Genomic DNA, 19,028 nt, shown 5'->3' on the forward strand with positions numbered 1-19,028 from the left:
AGAGAATGACTTCTGGTTCAGTGGTTGTGTGTGTGTGTGTGTGTGGTTGGGGAGACTTGAACAAGCTTAAATCTTGGCAGGAGGAAGCCATTGGGGAGGGCAGAGGGTAATTGTTAGTGTAATGCCCCCACAGCCTAATGAAGAGGGATCCCAAGGACAGACAGGAATTTAAGTCTGGGGAGTTGGAAGCAAGGGAAAATGCAGGTGTAGATGTAAGTGGATTTGTTGATTTGGTGGCAGGAAGTTGAGGGGGTTCTCATCTGAAACAGGAGGCAAGGTCTCATGTGGAATGTGATAGTAGGTGAGCTCAGGGATTTGAGAAGAGGGAGACTTGAAACAGTAGCGGAGAATGGGAGAGTAAGCTTCCAAGGAAGCAGTAAGATTGCTGCTTATTTGAGGTTGAAAACTGGATTCAGTAGCCTTAATAATATTCTCTCTTTAAATTTTGTTCAGTATTGTTCATTGGTGCAGGCATAGAGGAGACAGAATAGTTTTTATCTGAGATTGGTATTTACTAAACAGATAAAACAGAAGGAAAAGGGACAAGGGAATTTAGGGTATTGGGAAACAGCAGTTAAAATGAGAAACTGTGGATTCTAAGCTGAGTAGGACGGGATGTGAAGAAAGGAGGAGGCTGATTGGAAGGGAGAAAGTAGTGGTCTAGAGATCAGTGTGGTGGAAATACAGGCGTGATGGGAGTAATTGAGGGTGGGTGTGAGCTGGGAGGATAGGATATTGGTAGAGTGGGATGTCAGAATTAATTATTTCAGAGGTGGAGCAGTTTTGGACACTGACAAGGTCCAGTGTATGGCCAGCCCCTCAGGTAGAAGGCTGTAGGGGAGGGAAGAAAGTCATTAAACCGAGGCATCAGGGTGAGGGATGGGTCCTGTGTTTTGAGGGTGGAACATAACACAGAATGGTGGAGAGGAAAGCTTTTTTAAGTCAGGTGCCAAAGTCTTCAGTGTCAGTCCTCGAAAGTAGAAGCTGATGATTTCACATGGATGAGTAGTATCGGATGGTACACCCAATACCTTGAGGCTCCGTGAACAGGAGTTTTTATGAAGGAGCAGAGGAAGCACAGCTGGGAAATAGTGGGGATCAGTGAGGATGCCAAGTCAACATTGGGATCTTGATTCAGTGTGGGAAGACAGACAGCTCCCTCTTGAGGCGGGGTGTGGGGGGCTTTGGGAGTTCCAGGCAGCACATCGCAAAGGCTTCGGAGGAGAACAGGAGCGAGCAACTGTATTATGGGGGGAAAGGAAGCACTGGTTATGAGAGTGAAAATGAAATGTGGGAGGAGCTTGTATCTTTGACAGTGGCTGAGGAAACCAGAATGTGAGATGTTAATGGATACGATTCTGTCATAGGTGAAGGGGCATTGCAGTTCAGTCATGGCTTACAGGGGACCTTACTGTGATGTGTGAGTGGACGGTAGCAGTTGTGAGGAGCATCAGTGCAGCTGCTTGGTCCAGTGCTGGGATAGGAGGTTAGTGGATGATGCCAAGTGTGGCAGGGAGGATGAACGGGGGTGGCAGGGAGGGGGTGCTGCTAACCTTCCATTTCTGCCTTTCCTCACTAGGAGGCTCAGGGCCTCGTGGCATCCTAATCTGGCTGGTATTTAGCTATATGGATTTTTTGGTAGTTGGTGTGGTACTGACTCACATACAGACACATGATTCTAACTTTGGAGCTTGAATGGATAGTGATGCTCTTGACTGAAAGAAGGAATATAAGAGAAGGGATAGGTGTCTGTGAAAACTCCAGGTTAAGTTGCTCACTGGGGGAGGAAGCACAGATACAGATTTGGGAGTCAAATGCATATAGGATTGAGGAAGCCATAGTATGTAGACTGAAAAAAGTAAAAGGGCAAAGGATTGAACTCTGGGGAATACCCAGGAAAAAAAGGGAACAGTGAACGTGAGTGCATGAAATACTGTGTATAAAACACTTTCATGTGTAAAACAGTTTGAAATGTTTAATAACTTATGAAGTCTTTCATTATATCTCAAAAAACAACTCCTGAATAGCTTAGGTTTACCTTTTTAAGCATTAGTGCTTTTTTTGGTGGGAGTCTTCCTAGATTCTATTATGTATACTCCTCTTTCCTTAAATTATACAAAGTGTAATTATTTTCTTTCTTAATGACTCAGGATAGTTATTGTAAATATCAGTTATTGAATTTTAACTCATAAATTCTTCAATTTCCTGAATATAAAGAACTAGGAGACTTTACCCTGTATGGGCCCAAATTGCTACACACTTGGAATTCCTTTTTTAAAAAATAATTTTAAAAAATTTTATTGAAGTATAGTTGATGTACAATATTATATAAGTTACAGGTGTACTAATACAGTGATTCACAATCTTTAAAGGTTCTACTCCATTTTTACTTACTATAAAATATTGGCTATATTTCTTGTGTTGTACAGTATATCATTGTAGCTTATTTTAAACCTAATAGTTTGTACCTCTTAATCACCTACCCCTATCCTGTCCCTCCTGCTTCCCTCTTCCCACTGGTAACCACTAGTTTGTTCAATATATCTGGGAGTCTGTTTCTTTTTTGTTATATTCAGTAGTTTGTTGTATTTTTTAGATTCCACATATAAGTGATATCATGGAGTATTTGTCCTTCTCTGTCTGACTGATTTCACTTAACATAATACCCTCCAAGTCCATCCACGTTATTGCAAATGGCAAAATTCCATTTTTTATAGCTGAGTAGCATTCCCCTGTGTATACAGACCACATCTTGTTTATCCAGTCATCTGTTGATGGACACTTAGGTTGCTTCCATATCTTGGCAGTTGTAAACAGTGCTGCTGTGAACATTGGGGTGCATGTGTCTTTTCGAATTAGTGCAGGAGGTTGGATATACACCCAGTAGAGGGATTGCTGGGTCGTGTGGCAGCTCTCTTTTGAGTGTTCTGAGGACCCTCCATGCTGTTTTCACGATGGCTGCACCAACTTACATTCCCACCCACAGCCACACTTGGAATTCTTGACCTGTTTATTATATTCTGTATATTTTCTCCTCCCCTTACCCTATTTCCAGCTGTCACTTCTTATATCCAGTATGTTTAGAAACCAGATAAATGAGAATTGTATTTAAAATTAAATTGAATGGGTTTAGAGTACCAACTAGGTACTCCTCATTTTAGAAGTTTCAGTTTACGAACTTTGGGCCATTTGTTTTGCCTGTTAACAGGTAACTCTTGGTTATTGTCTCGTTCTTGACTGAATTCTAAGATATCAAACAGTTGAAACGTTGTACAGTGTAGATGCTGAAGGACCTAGAGTAAAGGAGCATCTGAGTGACGTGGACATTTCTTCTCTCCAGAGTATTAAAAGCAGTTCTTAATCTGGATCCCCCCAGCCTTTCTGGCCATACTTTCACCTGTCTGCTCTGCCTCTTCCCCGCTAGATGTAGATAGGCTCCCCCGAGGGCTCCCCCACGCCTCACCACATTCCCTACTACAGTCGGCTACTCTATTTTCCAGACATTCTCCGTATTTTCCTTCCTCTCATGGTCCTCCTGTCCTTTTCTACCTGGTGAAATGCTTCTCATCCTTCAGTATACAACTCACATGGCCCCATCCTCAGGCCCACTTCAACATTCCTTCCTATGTTTTCCAAAGCATTTCGTACATAACATCCTTCACACAGTTTAAGAAGTGTTCATTACTGGTCTAACTGATAGAATTTACCAATAAGCTAAGTTTTTCTCAAATTTTAATATATATCAGAATCTCTTGGATGTAAAAAATTAGACCCCTCAGAAAGTTTGAATCAGTAGATTTGGGGTTGAGTCTGGGAATCTGCCTTTTTTTTGTCTTTACAAGTGTATTTGTTAATTCTGATACAGGTTGTGCGAGGACTATACTTTGAGAAACCAGGGCCCAAGTGGTGAATGATTTCCTTCAGGGCAAGGATTGTGACTTAACTTTTGTATTCTCAGGGCCTGTCATGTATTGTAGATGGTGCTAAAGGAATGTTCCTGAAGTGGGGAAGGCCTTTCAGTGTGTAATGTTTTGAGTGGAGACTCAAGTTCTTGGCAGAGCCTAAAGAGAGCTTTTTTTTTTTTTTTTTGCGGTACGCGGGCTGCTCACTGTTGTGGCCTCTCCCGTCATGGAGCACAGGCTCCGGACGCGCAGGCTCAGCGGCCATGGCTCACGGGCCCAGCCGCTCTGCAGCATGTGGGATCTTCCCGGACCGGCTCGCAAACCTGTGTCCCCTGCATCGGCAGGCGGACTCTCAACCACTGCACCACCAGGAAAGACCCTAAAGAGAGCTTTTAATAATGGTGTAAGAAATAGCATAAGACAACATTTCTCAAGTTCTTCCCAAAACACTTTTGCTAGGACTTGCTTTGTGGGAAGAGGGTCTAGGGGAGTCAGATACTTTTGGAAAATGCTGCCTATTGGATCTGCACCCTCCACCCTTCTCAAGTCACACTGAAATATTCAAGCTTCTGAGAAAATTCTGCAGCAAAGAAACCCTTTTAATCCCGGATATTTCAACCTCTAACTAAGCGTTTCCCCCTTACCCTCTTTTCTCAGAGAATACCTTTTCATATCTTGCAGAATTAAGTGTTCTAGGTATTCTCTTTGGGAACTGCTCACAGCAAAAGTAGAACCGCAGGAATTGGCAGTTTTTGCAGGGGCATGGCCTCTACTTACCTAGAATTGGACAGTCCATGTTGGGAAATAATAAGAAAAGAGATAAAGGAATTGGGGAATGTTGAGGGAAAGATATTTTTTCATAGTAGACTCTAGATTTTTATTTTTATAATTGCTCTAAATTGTCATGTTCAGTTGTAAGTATTAAAATGTCTGAATAGGGAGAAGTAATTCTAGGTGTAGTATAGACTACAGCAGACAGCTTTGAGAACAGAAGACTTGAATTCAGGTAATGTTTGTTGAAATGCAAAAGAAGGTATTAAGTAGATGAAGGATCTGTAGGATCTGGTTACTAATCAAATCTGGGAAAAAAGATCTGGACATGTCAATTCAAAGTTCTAATTTACCTGCATACTTTCTGGATATATATTTAGTCTACTAAGGTGAAAAAAACACACTATATTATTGACAACTGAAAAGATATACAATAGCAGGGAGTAGTTCCTATAAGTTTTTGGAATTTGATTTTGCTTATTTTTTGTTTGCATTTTATATTTTCTAGTAGTAGGGTAACATTATAATATGGTTTACCATCTATCTAGAAAGAGTCTATATAGAAATAACTTAAATTGAAATTATAGGCAAAAAGATTATTGCATAAGTTTTTCCTGGAAAAATTAGATTCTCCTCTTTAAGTAAAGGGAGAGCTGCAGGACAAATGGTCAACTCTGAGTGATTCAATTTGACAGGCTTTTTTATCAGAAGCTACTTAGTGCTGACAAAGCAGATACATCTTTATATTGTAGCACATTTAATTTAGACAATGTGGAAGTTCTTTCATATTACATCATAATGTAAAGCAGGTTTATTAGGCCGTGAGAGTCATAGAATATTTAAACTTCATGTAAAATATAAAACCTAACTTTATCACTAATTTATGCAAGAGGGCTTAAAATAATTATCAAGGAGGCTTTATTATAAGATTAAAATTTTTTTTAAATAAACTAATTCCATGGAACATTTTGTAGTGCTCCCTTGGTAATGTTCATACCCAGTGAGCAGAGAAGGTGCCTTTAAGTTTGGAGAGTTAGGACTCTGCCACTGAATCTATTTCTTGAAAATAGAAAGTAGTACAGTTGGATGATAGAAATGAATATCAATCAGAAAGCCAAGTGAACACAGATATTTCAGATATTCAGATAGGGCCTTAATACTTCTTCCTTTTTATTGTCTTTCCAGACAAATGACCATGGAAATTGACTCTCAGCAGGATGGAAGTATACCAGATTCTGTGGCAGAGAGCGAATCTGCTCACATGCAGATGCAGACTGGTCAAAATTCAATCCCCACTTTAGCTCAGGTAAACTTAATGTAGGCAACAGGCAGGCACCAGTGAAAATTAGCCTGTATGGGAATGAGAATTGTGTGCAGATTCTGTTTTCTTGAAGTTGGTCTTAAGTTTCCCCTATTCCCCGGTTATCAGCCATTCTTACTGATTTGACTTGGAAGAGAAGATATGTGTTTGAATTACTTTTGCATTGTAACAGACACTATGTAAAGGAAAAACAAAACCCCCTCCATAGTATGTATGTAATCCTAGTATCCATAGTATGTAATCCTCAATTTATTATTCGAGAAGTTCAGTAATTCCACATTGAATTCAATTCAGTAGTTTTATATTCTTAGCTATAAAGATGGCAGAAATCTTGCCATTTGTCCAGTGTATATTTGGTTTAATCTTTACTTTCTTTTTAGTTAGGTCTTAAACTTTGAATTAGTTTCATTTAGAGACCACTGATATGAGTTAGTGTTTGTTTTTCAGCTCTTATTTTTAGATATCTATAAAAATATGTAGTAAAAACAATCACATTTATTTAGTTCATCAAATACTTACTGAATCCTTCCTGTATCTAGGCACTATTCTAGATGTGTGGGGTATGTATTTCCTGGCCTTGACATCTCACGGTTTAGTGGGGTAGAGGTGTTTGAGGGGTAATTCTCGCTGTGTAAGAAGTATTGTGGGGAGGGAGGAAGATGCAAGAGGGAAGAGATATGGGGATATATGTATACATAGAGCTGATTCACTTTGTTATACAGCAGAAACTTACACAACATTGTAAAGCAATTATACTCCAATAAAGATGTTAAAAAAAAAAAAAAAAGAAGAAGTACTGTGAGATGTTACATAGGAATGATTGAGGCGTGCAGCGGGGGAGCAGCCGGTTGACCAGGAGTGCTTTGTAGAGGATTTTACTTTTGAGCTGGACACAAAGCGTGAGTAGAGGTTGACTGGTGGAAGAGAGGGAAGCGTATTCTAGGCCAGGGAAGAATGTACAAAGGCAGAGGATGGGGGTGGGAGCTGCAGCGTTGAGGCCAAGTGGAGCCGCGTGTCTGGCCTGGGAAGTTGAGCTGGTCAGGGTAAGCAGAGGGTGGTAAACATTTGGGAGCGTGGACCATCCTGTGTTCTAAATGTTCCTGAGACATTTTCCAGTGTTCACTGTGTTTAAGACACCAGCGACTGTGTGCGGGTTGGATGGGGACCTCAGCGAGCTGGGAGCGGGTCGGGGGGTTGGGGGGTGGACATAATTTGAGTGGCATCATGGTGATGTGGGGTGCAAGCAGTGGAGAGACTCCTGTAGTATCTTGAAGGGAGAATAGAAACGACCGGATGGCTGCCTGGAGAGCCCTCGGGAGCGCCAGGCACCTCCTGGGTTGTCTCCGGCCAGACTGGCTCCTGTGAGGCCTCTATTTTCCCAAGACACCCACGCACCCAGCCTGCTTTTCTTTCCTCTTTCAAGTTCCCGACACCCACTTGCTCCCTGGGGTTTTCTTCTCACAAGTGCTTTGTGGAGCTACATCTCCATGGCAACACCCTTCTTTGTTACCCCAGAAAACAGGCATTCAGACCTTTGCTATTTTTTAAGAAAGCAGCCTTTTTCTTATTAAAAAAATGCATGTTCATTGTACAGAATTGATAAAATATGTATTATTAGAAGAAAATTAAAGCTAACTATAGTCTTAACGTCCAGAAATTTAATTGTTGTTAGCATTTTGGTGTTTATCCTTTAGTCTTTTTGTCTGTGAAAATAGAAGAGAATGCACATATATCTTTTGGTGAATTGGGGGTGTTCTAGAGTTTTTATAACTATGATTCTTGGTCTGTAATTCTGCCCTTTTGCTGAAGTGGTAGTTGAAAGCAAATCTTCCTTCTGCCGCCACTTCTCTCCCTTTAGGTACTGGTTTCCTGTCCTCCACACATGCAGTTTCCTCCGGCCTTCTGGGCCTGCACAGTCAAAACAACAGATCTCCATTGTCTAACAGTGATAGTTGGCAGTTCTGAGGACCTTCATTCAGCCTGGGTGACACCCAGCCCCGTGAGCCTCAGTCAGAAGTTGCTAAAGAGGTCAAGTAATATGAGGTTCAAAAAATAACCTTGGATTTATGAGGTTTTGGAATTGAATAGGTCCAGTGAACAGAAACCTAGCTTTAGTAGGTTAGAGAATAAATAAGAGGGAGAGGAAATTGGAAGTATAGATTCTTCAAGAAGTTTTTCTGTGAAATAATAGATAACGATGGGTTTGTGAAACAAAGGAGTGAGAACTGGGGTGTGAGAAAGCTGGGAGTGTTAAATAAAATAGAAGGGGGGAATAGAGACTTGTGAGAAGGCTGAATCACAGAACTAGAAAAAGGCTGTGGTTTACATTTACAATGTTTATTACTTCCTTAAAAATCTCAAATATATCAAATGTTGATAGTCATTAAATCTGGATAGCGAGTTCATAGACCTGCTATGTTATTCTGTTTTCTCTATATTTAAAATAGTTGATCAAAAAATAAATTATGGTTTTTGTCTTTCACATACTAGGAATGTTAAGAGATTAAGAAGAAATCTGTATGCTGAGTCATTGATTCTTTTGGTTAACTAAGAGTTATCCTCCATGGATATGAGGCCATAAATCCTCTATGGATCATGATATTTTGCAGAATTAGGACACAGTTCTTAGCAGTCAGAATTTTCTAAACGTAATTATTAATTTAGATTCTTGTGATGCCTGAAGCTGTTTATTTATGAGTATTCATTATTATTATGCAATATTATACAATAGAAGGATTAGGAAATCAAACTGAAATTTTATTAAGCCTATAATGTATGCTAAAAGTGACTGACTCTTCTGAATAATTCCCAGTGTCATTGTATGTACTTGCCAGTTACTTCATTTAAACTAGAGGATTGTGAATTCTCAGATGTTTTAGACTTAAGTTCAGGTTTGTATAAAGAGGAATTTATAACAGTTACTTTCCTTTTCACATGGTCTAATTATCATTAAGTAGTGTCGGAACAAAGGGTGTAACCAGAAGGTTCACGGTGTAACCAGAAGGTTCAGCGGGTTTGATCCTTTGCCTCTGGTCATTTGATAGTGGTAGTTTTGAGTATCCTGGCCTTTCCAGAGCTTCTGTTAATCAAGTTAACACTGAAGATTGTCCCAGTTACGAAGATCTGAAAACTTGAGCTTGCTCTTGGCCCTCACACCTCTGCTCTGCTGACTGTTTGAGGGAGGCTGGAGTTCTCAGTTTTCAGTTTTTCTGTTTTATAACTTCCCAGATATCAATGGAACCTTTCCCTTCTAACTGTATCCAATAGTGAACAGAAGTCACGTGGTGACAGTGTCAAAGGGCTAGAGGCTGGAGTGGCAGATCATCGAGGTTGAGTACTGTGACTTGGATTTCTTCTTGCCTGAGTTAGTTTTTAAAGTAGATTTTTTTGTTTGTTTGTTTAATTGAAGCTGGAATCTTGTCTGGTAAGTGTATGTGTTGATACATATATAAGACTAGATTCTACCCCCATCCCCACCCTTCCCCCCTGGAAAAACTCTTGGTGGTAAATGGAAGAGTCTATTTTATATAACCAAGCCAGGAGGAAACCCTTTCCTAAAGCTAAAACGGTGAAAAGCAAAATTACTGTATATACAGGTAGTTTTTAAAATAATATTTACAGCCTTTGGAAATAATATAATCCTTAAATGGGTAATGGGAAGTTATCATTTCTTTTGTGATGAAAGATTTCAAACATATACAAGAGTAGAATAATTCTCCCGCATATATATGTAGAAACTTAAAAATTATTAAGATTTGGTAGCACTTGCTTCATTTATCTTCTTTTTTTTCTTTTTGTCGAAGAATTTTAAGCAGCTCTGCAGATCTCAGACATCACGTCATGTCATTCCTACTTTCTTCTGGGTATGCAGCTCTTAAGAGGTTATGGACATTTTCCTATATAACCAAATGTCATGATCATACCTAACAAAATCGAGCATAATTCCTTGGTATAATATGCACTCCATGCTCACATTTCCCCATTCATCTCACAAATGTGTAATCTACTCTGAAGGCAACAGTGGTAGCACCTTGAACTTTTCTTGTTCCACGTCTCTTGGGAATTGATAATGCTGCCATGAAACTCAGGGTGAGCGCGGTAATCCAGATGGAGCCTCAGGAGAGGATGTGCTATCTGGAGCTTCATGCCTTATAGCTGCTGATGCAGCCTGTGGCCTGAGTATGACACCTCGAGTTGGAAAGATAAATAACCCTATTTTGTAAATGGCCAATTCTCAAAGTTTCAGCACAGATAGGAAAGGAAAGGTGAAAGGAGCAGAATCACAGGGGTCCTAGAGCTGGAAGGAAACTCAAGATATCAGGGTCAGCGTAGTGCTTTGAGAGAGTTAGTTCTAATATGAAATTTAACCTTTCTGAGAACCTCTGTATTTTTGGAAACAAGGAGATTCTGTGGAGCAGAGGAAGCCACTAGGGAATGTTGTTCAGAGATTATACTCTACTAACCTCCTTTCTTTTTTTTTTTTTTTTTTTTTGCGGTACGCGGGCCTCTCACTGTTGTGGCCTCTCCCGTTGCGGAGCACAGGCTCCGGACGCGCAGACTCAGTGGCCATGGCTCACAGGCCCAGCAGCTCCGCGGCACGTGGGATCTTCCCAAACCGTGGCACGAACCCACGTCCCCTGCATCGGCAGGCGGACTCTCAACCACTGCGCCACCAGGGAAGCCCTAACCTCCTTTCTTATCCTCTCTGCTGTAAATGCAAACAGTACGTAAAGAAGCATCTTAGAAGAAAGCAGGCCTGGCATGCAGTGAGGGATTGGAGTAGGAATGATTTAACAAGGGATAGGTTTCAGTGTATGACTTGGGTGTTTTCTGTTTCAAACTGGTGGAAAATTGGAATGGCATTTCTCATTGTTTTGGCCAGCTGTGCCAAAAATCCATGTTCTTGGTTCTAAGTAGGACCAGGAAGAATATGGATGGCTATCAGAAAAAAAAACAAGCAACATACAAGCAACACTTGCTATTGATAATTGGTCAGCAACGTCATACTTGTATATTACAGTTGGTCTGTATCGTGTTAGGTTGATTTGGTATACTTACTGTCGGCTGAGTACATCTAGTTCAAGCTCAGTGTTTTGTCTTGGTTCTTTTTTGGCTGCACTGGACCTTCATTGCTGCGCGCAGGCTTTCTCTAGTTGTGGTGTGTGGGGGCTACTCTTCGTTGCGGTGCTCAGGCTTCTCACTGTGGTGGCTTCTGTTGTGGAGCGCGGGCTCTAGGCGCATGGGCTTCAGTAGTTGCGGCACGCGGCCTCAGTAGCTGCGGCGCGTGGGCTCTAGAGCACAGGCCTAGCAGTTGTGGCACACAGGCTTAGTTGCTCCACGGCATGTGGGATCTCCCCGGACAAGGGATTGAACCCGTGTCCCCCGCATTGGCAGGCAGATTCTTAACCACTACGCCACCAGGGAAGTGCAAGCTCAGTGTTTAATTGAATCTTGTTTTTTAAACCTCAATATGCTGATTCCCTGACTTGAGGGGCTCTTACTGAAAGAGAAAAAGTTCCTCTTAAGATTTTGAAATAAAAATTTTCATTTTATTGTTGACTTTCTATTGCTTCTTAATTTTATGTATTCCTTCCCCTGGTTATTTTTAATTGCCCTAATTAAAATTTTTTGAACATAACATTTGTATTCACTTAGAATTAGTTCTAAAAATTAACAAAAGTTAGGAGGAAAAAAATAGAACAGTGAATTTTTTTCAGTAAATGCTAAATCTTTGTTGTTGCTTAGTCAACTAATTCAAGAAAATATACTGCTTTGAAATGTAACTCATTCTTGAAGGTAATTCAAGGTTAAAGGGATATAAGTAAAAATAATTTGTGAACTGTTAATATTAGTCACCATTTTATTCACTTTGAATAAGAATTTGTTATATAATCTGTAGTCATATTTTGATAACTTTGTGTATAATAGCTAACAGATTTCTTTAAAGGTTGGCTTTTGGCTTTAGAATATACTCTGTGTTTTCATCCCAGTGTGTTAAATGATACTTTTCTTTGAATGAAAATCGGTGTTTCAAAGGTAATTTCAGTAGGTATAAAGCAGTCAAAGTCAAATTTCAGAAAAAGGTTTTGTTTTCATACACCTTATAATCAGAAAAAAAATGCATACAAATCTGTTTTGGTGTTTGAGAGACTGTTAGAGATTTTCTGTCATTTGTAATGATTTTCTATGAGATTTGGGTACTTTTTGTTTGATATTCAAGTCTTCCTTCTTAGTTTTAGTAACAGGTAGTTTGTCGGTAGTGGTAATGGCAAAATAACTGAGAATAAACAGTTATTCTCTTTATCCTTTTCTCTGACTTTTTTCTAGTTAAAGAGTAGGTTGGGGGGAGGAGATACAAGGGAGCTGTTGTTTAAGGGGTATAGTTTCAGATTTGCAGGATGAAAATGTTCTGGAGATCTGTTTCACAACAGTGTGAATATACTTACTACTGAATGGTACACTTAAAAATGGTTAAGATGGTAAATTTTATATTATGTATTTTTTACCACAATAAAAAAAACAAGCGCTTCCCTGGTGGCGCAGTGGTTGGGAGTCCGCCTGCCGATGCAGGGGACGTGGGATCGTGCCCTGGTCTGGGAGGATCCCACATGCCGCGGAGCGGCTGGGCCCGTGAGCCATGGCCGCTGGGCCTGCGTGTCCGGAGCCTGTGCTCCGCAACGGGAGAGACCACAGCAGTGAGAGCCGTGCGCACCGCAAAATAAATAAATAAATAAATAATAGACTAGACATTGAGATTTTAAAAATGGAGCATTAATTTTTATAATTCCTTCTTTGAATAAAATCCAGAGATTATTTACTTTGCCTTATTTCAATTTTTTGCTACTGCAACCTTTGTAAACCCCAAATCATTAAAGGAATTACATTTGGAAAACACAGAGGCTTTGGGAAATTTTCACTTCATTGATAGTGAGGACAACATCTTAATAGTGATCTTCAGAAATGTGAGTTTTCTGAGCCCTATCAGAGATATAACATGTCATTCTCCAAAAAGGCATAGAAGAGAAAAGCCTGGTTATGGAGTTGAAAATACTAAGTAGAGACAATATTAGATGACAATGGTGCAAGCAGAAATAGTTCAGGAAAGACATTTGCCTTTCAGTAGGTATGTTTAACAGCAATAGACCTCTTTTTAAATACCTTTTAAAAAATAATGGGGGGCTTCCCTGGTGGCGCAGTGGTTGAGAGTCCGCCTGCTGATGCAGGGGACACGGGTTTGTGCCCCGGTCCGGGAAGATCCCACATGCCGTGGAGCAGCTAGGCCCGCACAAAATTATTTTCTTAATTTTTATACATAGTTTTAAGTAAATACTTACTAGACTGAATTCTTTGATTCTTTACCTAAAATAATTGAAATACTAATTTCATTGGTTGACCATTAAATGTGATGACTTATGTGAAGCCCAAATACCGTGCTTGACACAAAGTCCACGTGCAATAAATGTTTGCTTTATTCATTATAGTAACCTCATATGGTTAGAATAGTAGTGGCCAGGTTTTGAGATGAAGTGGCTTATGCTAGTTTAAAAATATATGGTATCAGGGGCTTCTCTGGTGGCGCATTGGTTGAGAGTCCGCCTGCCGATGTAGGGGATGCGGGTTCGTGCCCCAGTCTGGGAAGATCCCACATGCCGCGGAGCGGCTGGGCCCGTGAGCCATGGCCGTTGAGCCTGCGCGTCCGGAGCCTGTGCTCCGCAACGGGAGAGGCCACAACAGTGAGAGGCCCGCGTACCGCAAAAAAAAAAAAAAAAAATATCGTATCAGGACTTCCCTGGTGGCACAGTGGTTAAGAATCCGCCTGCCAATGCAGGGGACATGGGTTCGAGTCCTGGTCCGGGAAGATCCCACATGCCGTGGAACAACTAAGCCCGTGCGCCACAGCTACTGAGCCTGTGCTCTAGAGCCCGCAAGCCACAACTACTGAGCCCGCGTGCCACAACTACTGAAGCCCTCGCGCCTAGAGTCCGTGCCCCACAATAAGAAAAGCCACCGCGATGAGTCGCCCGCGCACTGCAACAAAGAGTAGCCCCCGCTCACCACAACTAGAGAAAGCCCGCGCGCAGCAACGAAGACCCAACACAGCCAAAAATAAATAAATTTATAAGAATATATTGTATCAAAAATTCATTCTAAAATAATATAAATCTATTTATGCTTAAATAGGCCTCCAGTGGGTATAGAGAAGAAAAGCTGATATGTAGTTGTTTTATAAGCAAAGTTCTGATATAGTGTCATGAATATATTTAAATTGGTATATTTTATTTCTACCAAATTTTATTTATACTAAATTTTTGTACTTTGGATTTATTTTAGAAATTTTAAAACGTTGCAAGCATTCCTTCACAACATTTTGGCTCTGAAAATCTAAAATTTATTACTAGATTTTTGATTTCATGGTGAGACCAAGTTTCATTATACTGTTTTTTTAGGAGCTAAATTCTTAGACTTTTCTATTTGTAAACTCTGATCTTTGGACTAAAACTGAAAAAGCTTAAGGATGCAATTTGGTCTGGCCATGTTTTGTCACTGATTCAGATTTTGACTTCTACTTTCATGCAAATCCTTGATTCTTCTTTCTCCACCTTAATTTTGAGGAATATTTTAAAAAATATTTTAATCTTTCCGAATCAAAGGATTAATATCAATACATGTAAATTAAGCTCTACATTCTTGACCAAATTATTTAAATGAAATGTAACAATAATAAAAATAACAAGAGTGAGCGTTTATTGAATATTCAGTATGTGCCAGACACTGTTCCATGCTTTACACATATAGCTCAGCTCTCACAACAGCTCTATAGAAAGGTACTGTGTTTTTTTCATTCTCTTTTGCACTTGAGGAAACTAAGGTACAGAGAGGGTGAATAACTTGTCATAGGTCACACAGTTAATAAAAGGCAGAACCCAGGCACCTGGCTTTAGATTTCATTAAGCATTTCTATTACTTGTAATACGTAGGTACTCAGTATTGAACCAGACCATTTCAGATAGCATTACTTGGGAAAATGCATAGTTAGCAAAGAGTAATCATAAATATATGCTACATCTAGCTACTGTATATATAATACTATATATATATGCACAGTACTATGCAGTAACCATTGTATGTATACATATATACTGTATACTGTTACTCCTTCATTATTTAGTGGCAGATAAGATAGTATCATATTTAGATTGCAACTCAGCTTCTGACCTCGGATATATGAAGAGCATAGAAAAGTTAAATTTTATCCATTTTGATGTATTAGTAACTGGTCCATATAAATCCTGGCACCAATAGCTAGTCTGTGTCTTGAGCAGTAATTCTGGGGCCAAGAGTACGGGAATGCCCAGAGCTTTAGAATTATGTCTTATAAACTGATGGGGAAGTCAGTCTCATTGCCTTTGGTAAAATCAATTTATTGAGTATCTTCCTGGCAATAAGTCAGTTAATTATCATATCCACCAAATGTGGGGCAATAGTTATTGCTATTTTTTATGTGTGGAAAAAAAATACATAAAATCTGCAGTCTTAAGTTCAGGTGTACAGTTCAGTAGTGTTAGGCATATTCACATCGTTGTGAAACAGATCGCTAGAACTTCTTCATCTTGCAAATCTAAAACCCTATACCCATTAAATAGCAACTCCCTTTTTACTCCTCCCCTCAGCCCCTGGTAACCGTGATTCTACTTTCTGTTTCTATGATTTGACTACTTTTAGAACCCTCAGATAAGTGGAATCATCAATATTTGTCTTTTTGTGACTGGCTTATTTCACTTAGCATAATGTCCTGAAGGTTCAGCTATACAGTATGTAATAGGAATTCCTTCGTCCTTTGCATGTATATACCACATTTTGTTTATTGTTACTATTTTTTAAGGTTGCTTTTGCTTAGTCAGTACTCTTTAGGACTTATACCAAGTGATTGGTAGAAGAATTAAGGTAGAATAATTCAAGTGAATTGCAGTTTTCTGCATAGACATTCCTGAGTTGATTTTGGTCAGAAATAGATTAATATGTAGTTTGGACAATAAGTGGTTTTAGGCATTCATTCTGTAGCTTCTGGCTTTTGGCACATGCATTTCCTATTCATTACTAGAAATGATGTGTATCATTGTTAAGAGTCCAGTGTTTGCCCTTGTAAGACATCTGCTGGGTAAATGCCATTTTTGGCTCAGGATCTCACTGCAACTTACTTCACTATGTACATTTACTACTTTGTAATGCAATTGGCTAGAAAATTATGATCAGTTTTAGTTTCAGTCTTACTGAAACCAAGATATAAGATTGATTTTTAAACAACTAGAGCTAAAGGATTTTTGACTTCTATAAAGGTCATGTACGTGTTCATAGTCTTTATAAATACAAGTAAAACATCTAGTATTGGTTAGAATATAAAATGACGCTCCAAGTACTATAAATAGGAAATTATAAGGATTAGCTAGGGAAAAATTTCACTAGGACATTGTTTTTCAAAGCATAAGAACCCCTAATTTTGTCATCACTGATCATCACAGTGATCACCACTGCTTATTGGAAGTATTATCAGACTATATAATTAAGAATGACTTGATTCCGACATTTGCTTTGCTTTCAAGAGGGGAATTTTTTTAAAGAGACATAATATTTGGCCATTTATAATTACAGTACCAGAAACAGAATCCACTTCTCCCTTTTTAAATTCAGATTATAGATTTCAGATAGTATTTCTTCATGCCTTACACACAAAGGATTCAAGGATCATATTATAGTTCTAACAATTTTAACATAGTAAATATAAAAATATCAGTCTTACGTGGCCAACTCTGTTATCAGTGTTTTCAGTTGATATTCACAAGGTAAAATTTAACTCCATTGATTTTGGCAGTTTGTTAGCTACACTGTTTAAAAAAAAAAAAGAAGAACCTCAATATGGGAAAGAAACACACTAAAGACACTAAAATGATACCAATTCTACATTTTTCCTTTTGTGTTTGTCTTCACTTAGCCCAAGTAAATACAACTTTTTTTTTTAAATGAAGTGGTTTGCGTCTTTATTAAAGTGTTCACATTTAAAATATTATTTTCCTGTTTTCAGCCTTAAAATATTTGAAATATTCTTTAAACACTTCTTTTTTCCATAGAAGAAACAGACTGTTGAGAATCCTGTCTTAATACACAGAAATCAGTATAGTTTTCCAGCTTCTCACATAGAGTGTTAATTGGGTTTTCATTGTAGTCCTTGGAATTAAAATAGGTAATATATAGATCTGACTTTTCAGGCAGCAGAGTTGATAGCAAAGTCTGCTATACCATGAATTCACATTTTTTCATCCTTTATTAACTGTCTTAAATGCAGGCTCAGTGGCTCTGTGACATCATAAACCCCATCATAAGGGAACCTAGCTACAGATTGGAGCAAGTCCACTAGGTGCTAATCAAATGCTGTGTTACAACATTGTGAGGTTTTCCCAGTTATGTGTCATTATTAGAGTTTTTTAAATTGCAAAGCCAAGTAAGGCTGTCAATTGCATCATCTTAATTTATTTCTTCAGATTAACTATTGTCTGTAGTGGGGTTTTCGGTAGATGTGGTGGCATCAGCACAATCTGTGTTTCAGGCATCCTATAGAAGAGGATTATTCTTCAGGGGATCAGGAAGAAAAGGTAAACTATGTCTACTATGAGTTCATTATACACACTTTTAGAGCCTCGTAAAAAGAGGTATAAAAATTATGAAATATAAAATACATCCATTTTATGTGCTTGTTTTTTGAGCAGTTGCCTGCTTGGTTGTTGGAATGTGATGAATATAGATCTTCCCATGGCTTCCTTTCCCACTTTTCTTTATACAGTAGGTATACCTTAAGTAGCTTCCTTCCACCCTCCCGCCACCTCATCAGTTACCCTTCTTTGTTTTTCTTTTGAGAATTTAGCACCACCCCAAATTATGTTTTTGTCTCTTCATCTGTTTTCTGTCTCCTGATTGAGGAGAGCAGACTTTTCGTGTTCACTGCTATATCCCTGCTGTGTAGACTGGTCCACAAGGCAGGCTTCCAATAAACATTTGTTAAGTGAACAAAAGAATGAGTTAATTCATAAGTATGACTTGTTTCTGTGAGATTTACTTCTTAAAAAGTTTTGGAATGAGTATATGATGTTTATAAGAAAGACCTGTTTCTACGTGAAGTATGCATATTTTAGTTCAAGTGAACTAAAATTTGTGTCTCTATCAGTAGTGTCCTTTTGGAGAGACTTAATTTCCTTCTCTTTCCAGAGCTTCTGTAGAATTCTATTTGCACATTGTGAATAAAGTATAGTAGTCTTTATAGGTTGCTTTTTGTCAGTGTATCTCACATCTTTATTTCCTGAGCTCTAACCCAAGCATCAGTCCCATAATTCTCCTTGCCCACTAAACATTTGCAACTGGTTTCCTCCCATTGCTTTCACCCTAGCCTGCCTAAAACTGAATCTGCCACCTTGCACAAAAACAAAAAGATGCTTCTTTATTTACCCATTTTTGGCTTTGGGGCCACCATGCATGTTCTTGAATCATTGCCTGAGTTCCTTCTGTGCCATCTGTGGACCACATCCTACTTCAAGGGCGCCCTGTATTTACTTGTGGCTCATGTGATCAATAGAATAATAATAATGATAAGATGTTAAAGGTAGGGAACCACATGAATTTTTTTCCTATGAATGATGATGTTTATCCTGTTAACTCTACCAGTACAGTTAGTTACAAGCTTAATGCTAGTCACAGATCAGTTTTGGCAAAACCAGTAAGAATGTAGAATGCCTGACAGGTTCTCTAGATCTAAGAGTGTTGTTGTTGTTTTTTAAGGATACATTGGAATTGTGACTCTAGGGTATGTCACTTGTGCTGCTTCTCAGCCTCTATTTCAACAGTTTAACTAAAGAGTTGTCTCATGAGCTTTTTGTACTACCCAGAGTTCAGACGTAAGAGTTTTCACTGTACTTACAGATTTGTATAACTCATCTCCAGAATTCTAGGAATACAGTTTTGTACTAGTGGGTACAGCTCCCTTTCTA

The 19,028-nt window shown here is 39.1% G+C and overlaps 1 protein-coding gene across 8 annotated transcripts in view; it reads left to right on the forward strand.

Annotated features, from left to right (window-relative positions):
- The window catches only part of CREM (cAMP responsive element modulator), a 67,908-nt gene that overhangs the window by 11,803 nt on the left and 37,077 nt on the right, over positions 1 to 19,028 (forward strand). For 7 of the 8 annotated variants that reach the window (XM_029238076.1, XM_029238089.1, XM_029238073.1 and 4 more), the window contains exon 3: positions 5,859 to 5,979. The exons of the other annotated variant lie outside the window; for it this stretch is intronic. In XM_029238076.1, coding sequence (XP_029093909.1) covers positions 5,859 to 5,979 — 121 coding nt within the window. The remainder of the gene's footprint in view (positions 1 to 5,858; positions 5,980 to 19,028) is intronic. 8 annotated transcript variants of the gene reach the window in all.

The sequence above is a fragment of the Monodon monoceros genome, unplaced genomic scaffold (genome assembly GCF_005190385.1).
Source record: "Monodon monoceros isolate NGI ecotype Baffin Bay Population unplaced genomic scaffold, NGI_Narwhal_1 Super_Scaffold_21, whole genome shotgun sequence".
In the NCBI taxonomy this organism is placed as follows: Eukaryota; Metazoa; Chordata; class Mammalia; order Artiodactyla; family Monodontidae; genus Monodon; species Monodon monoceros.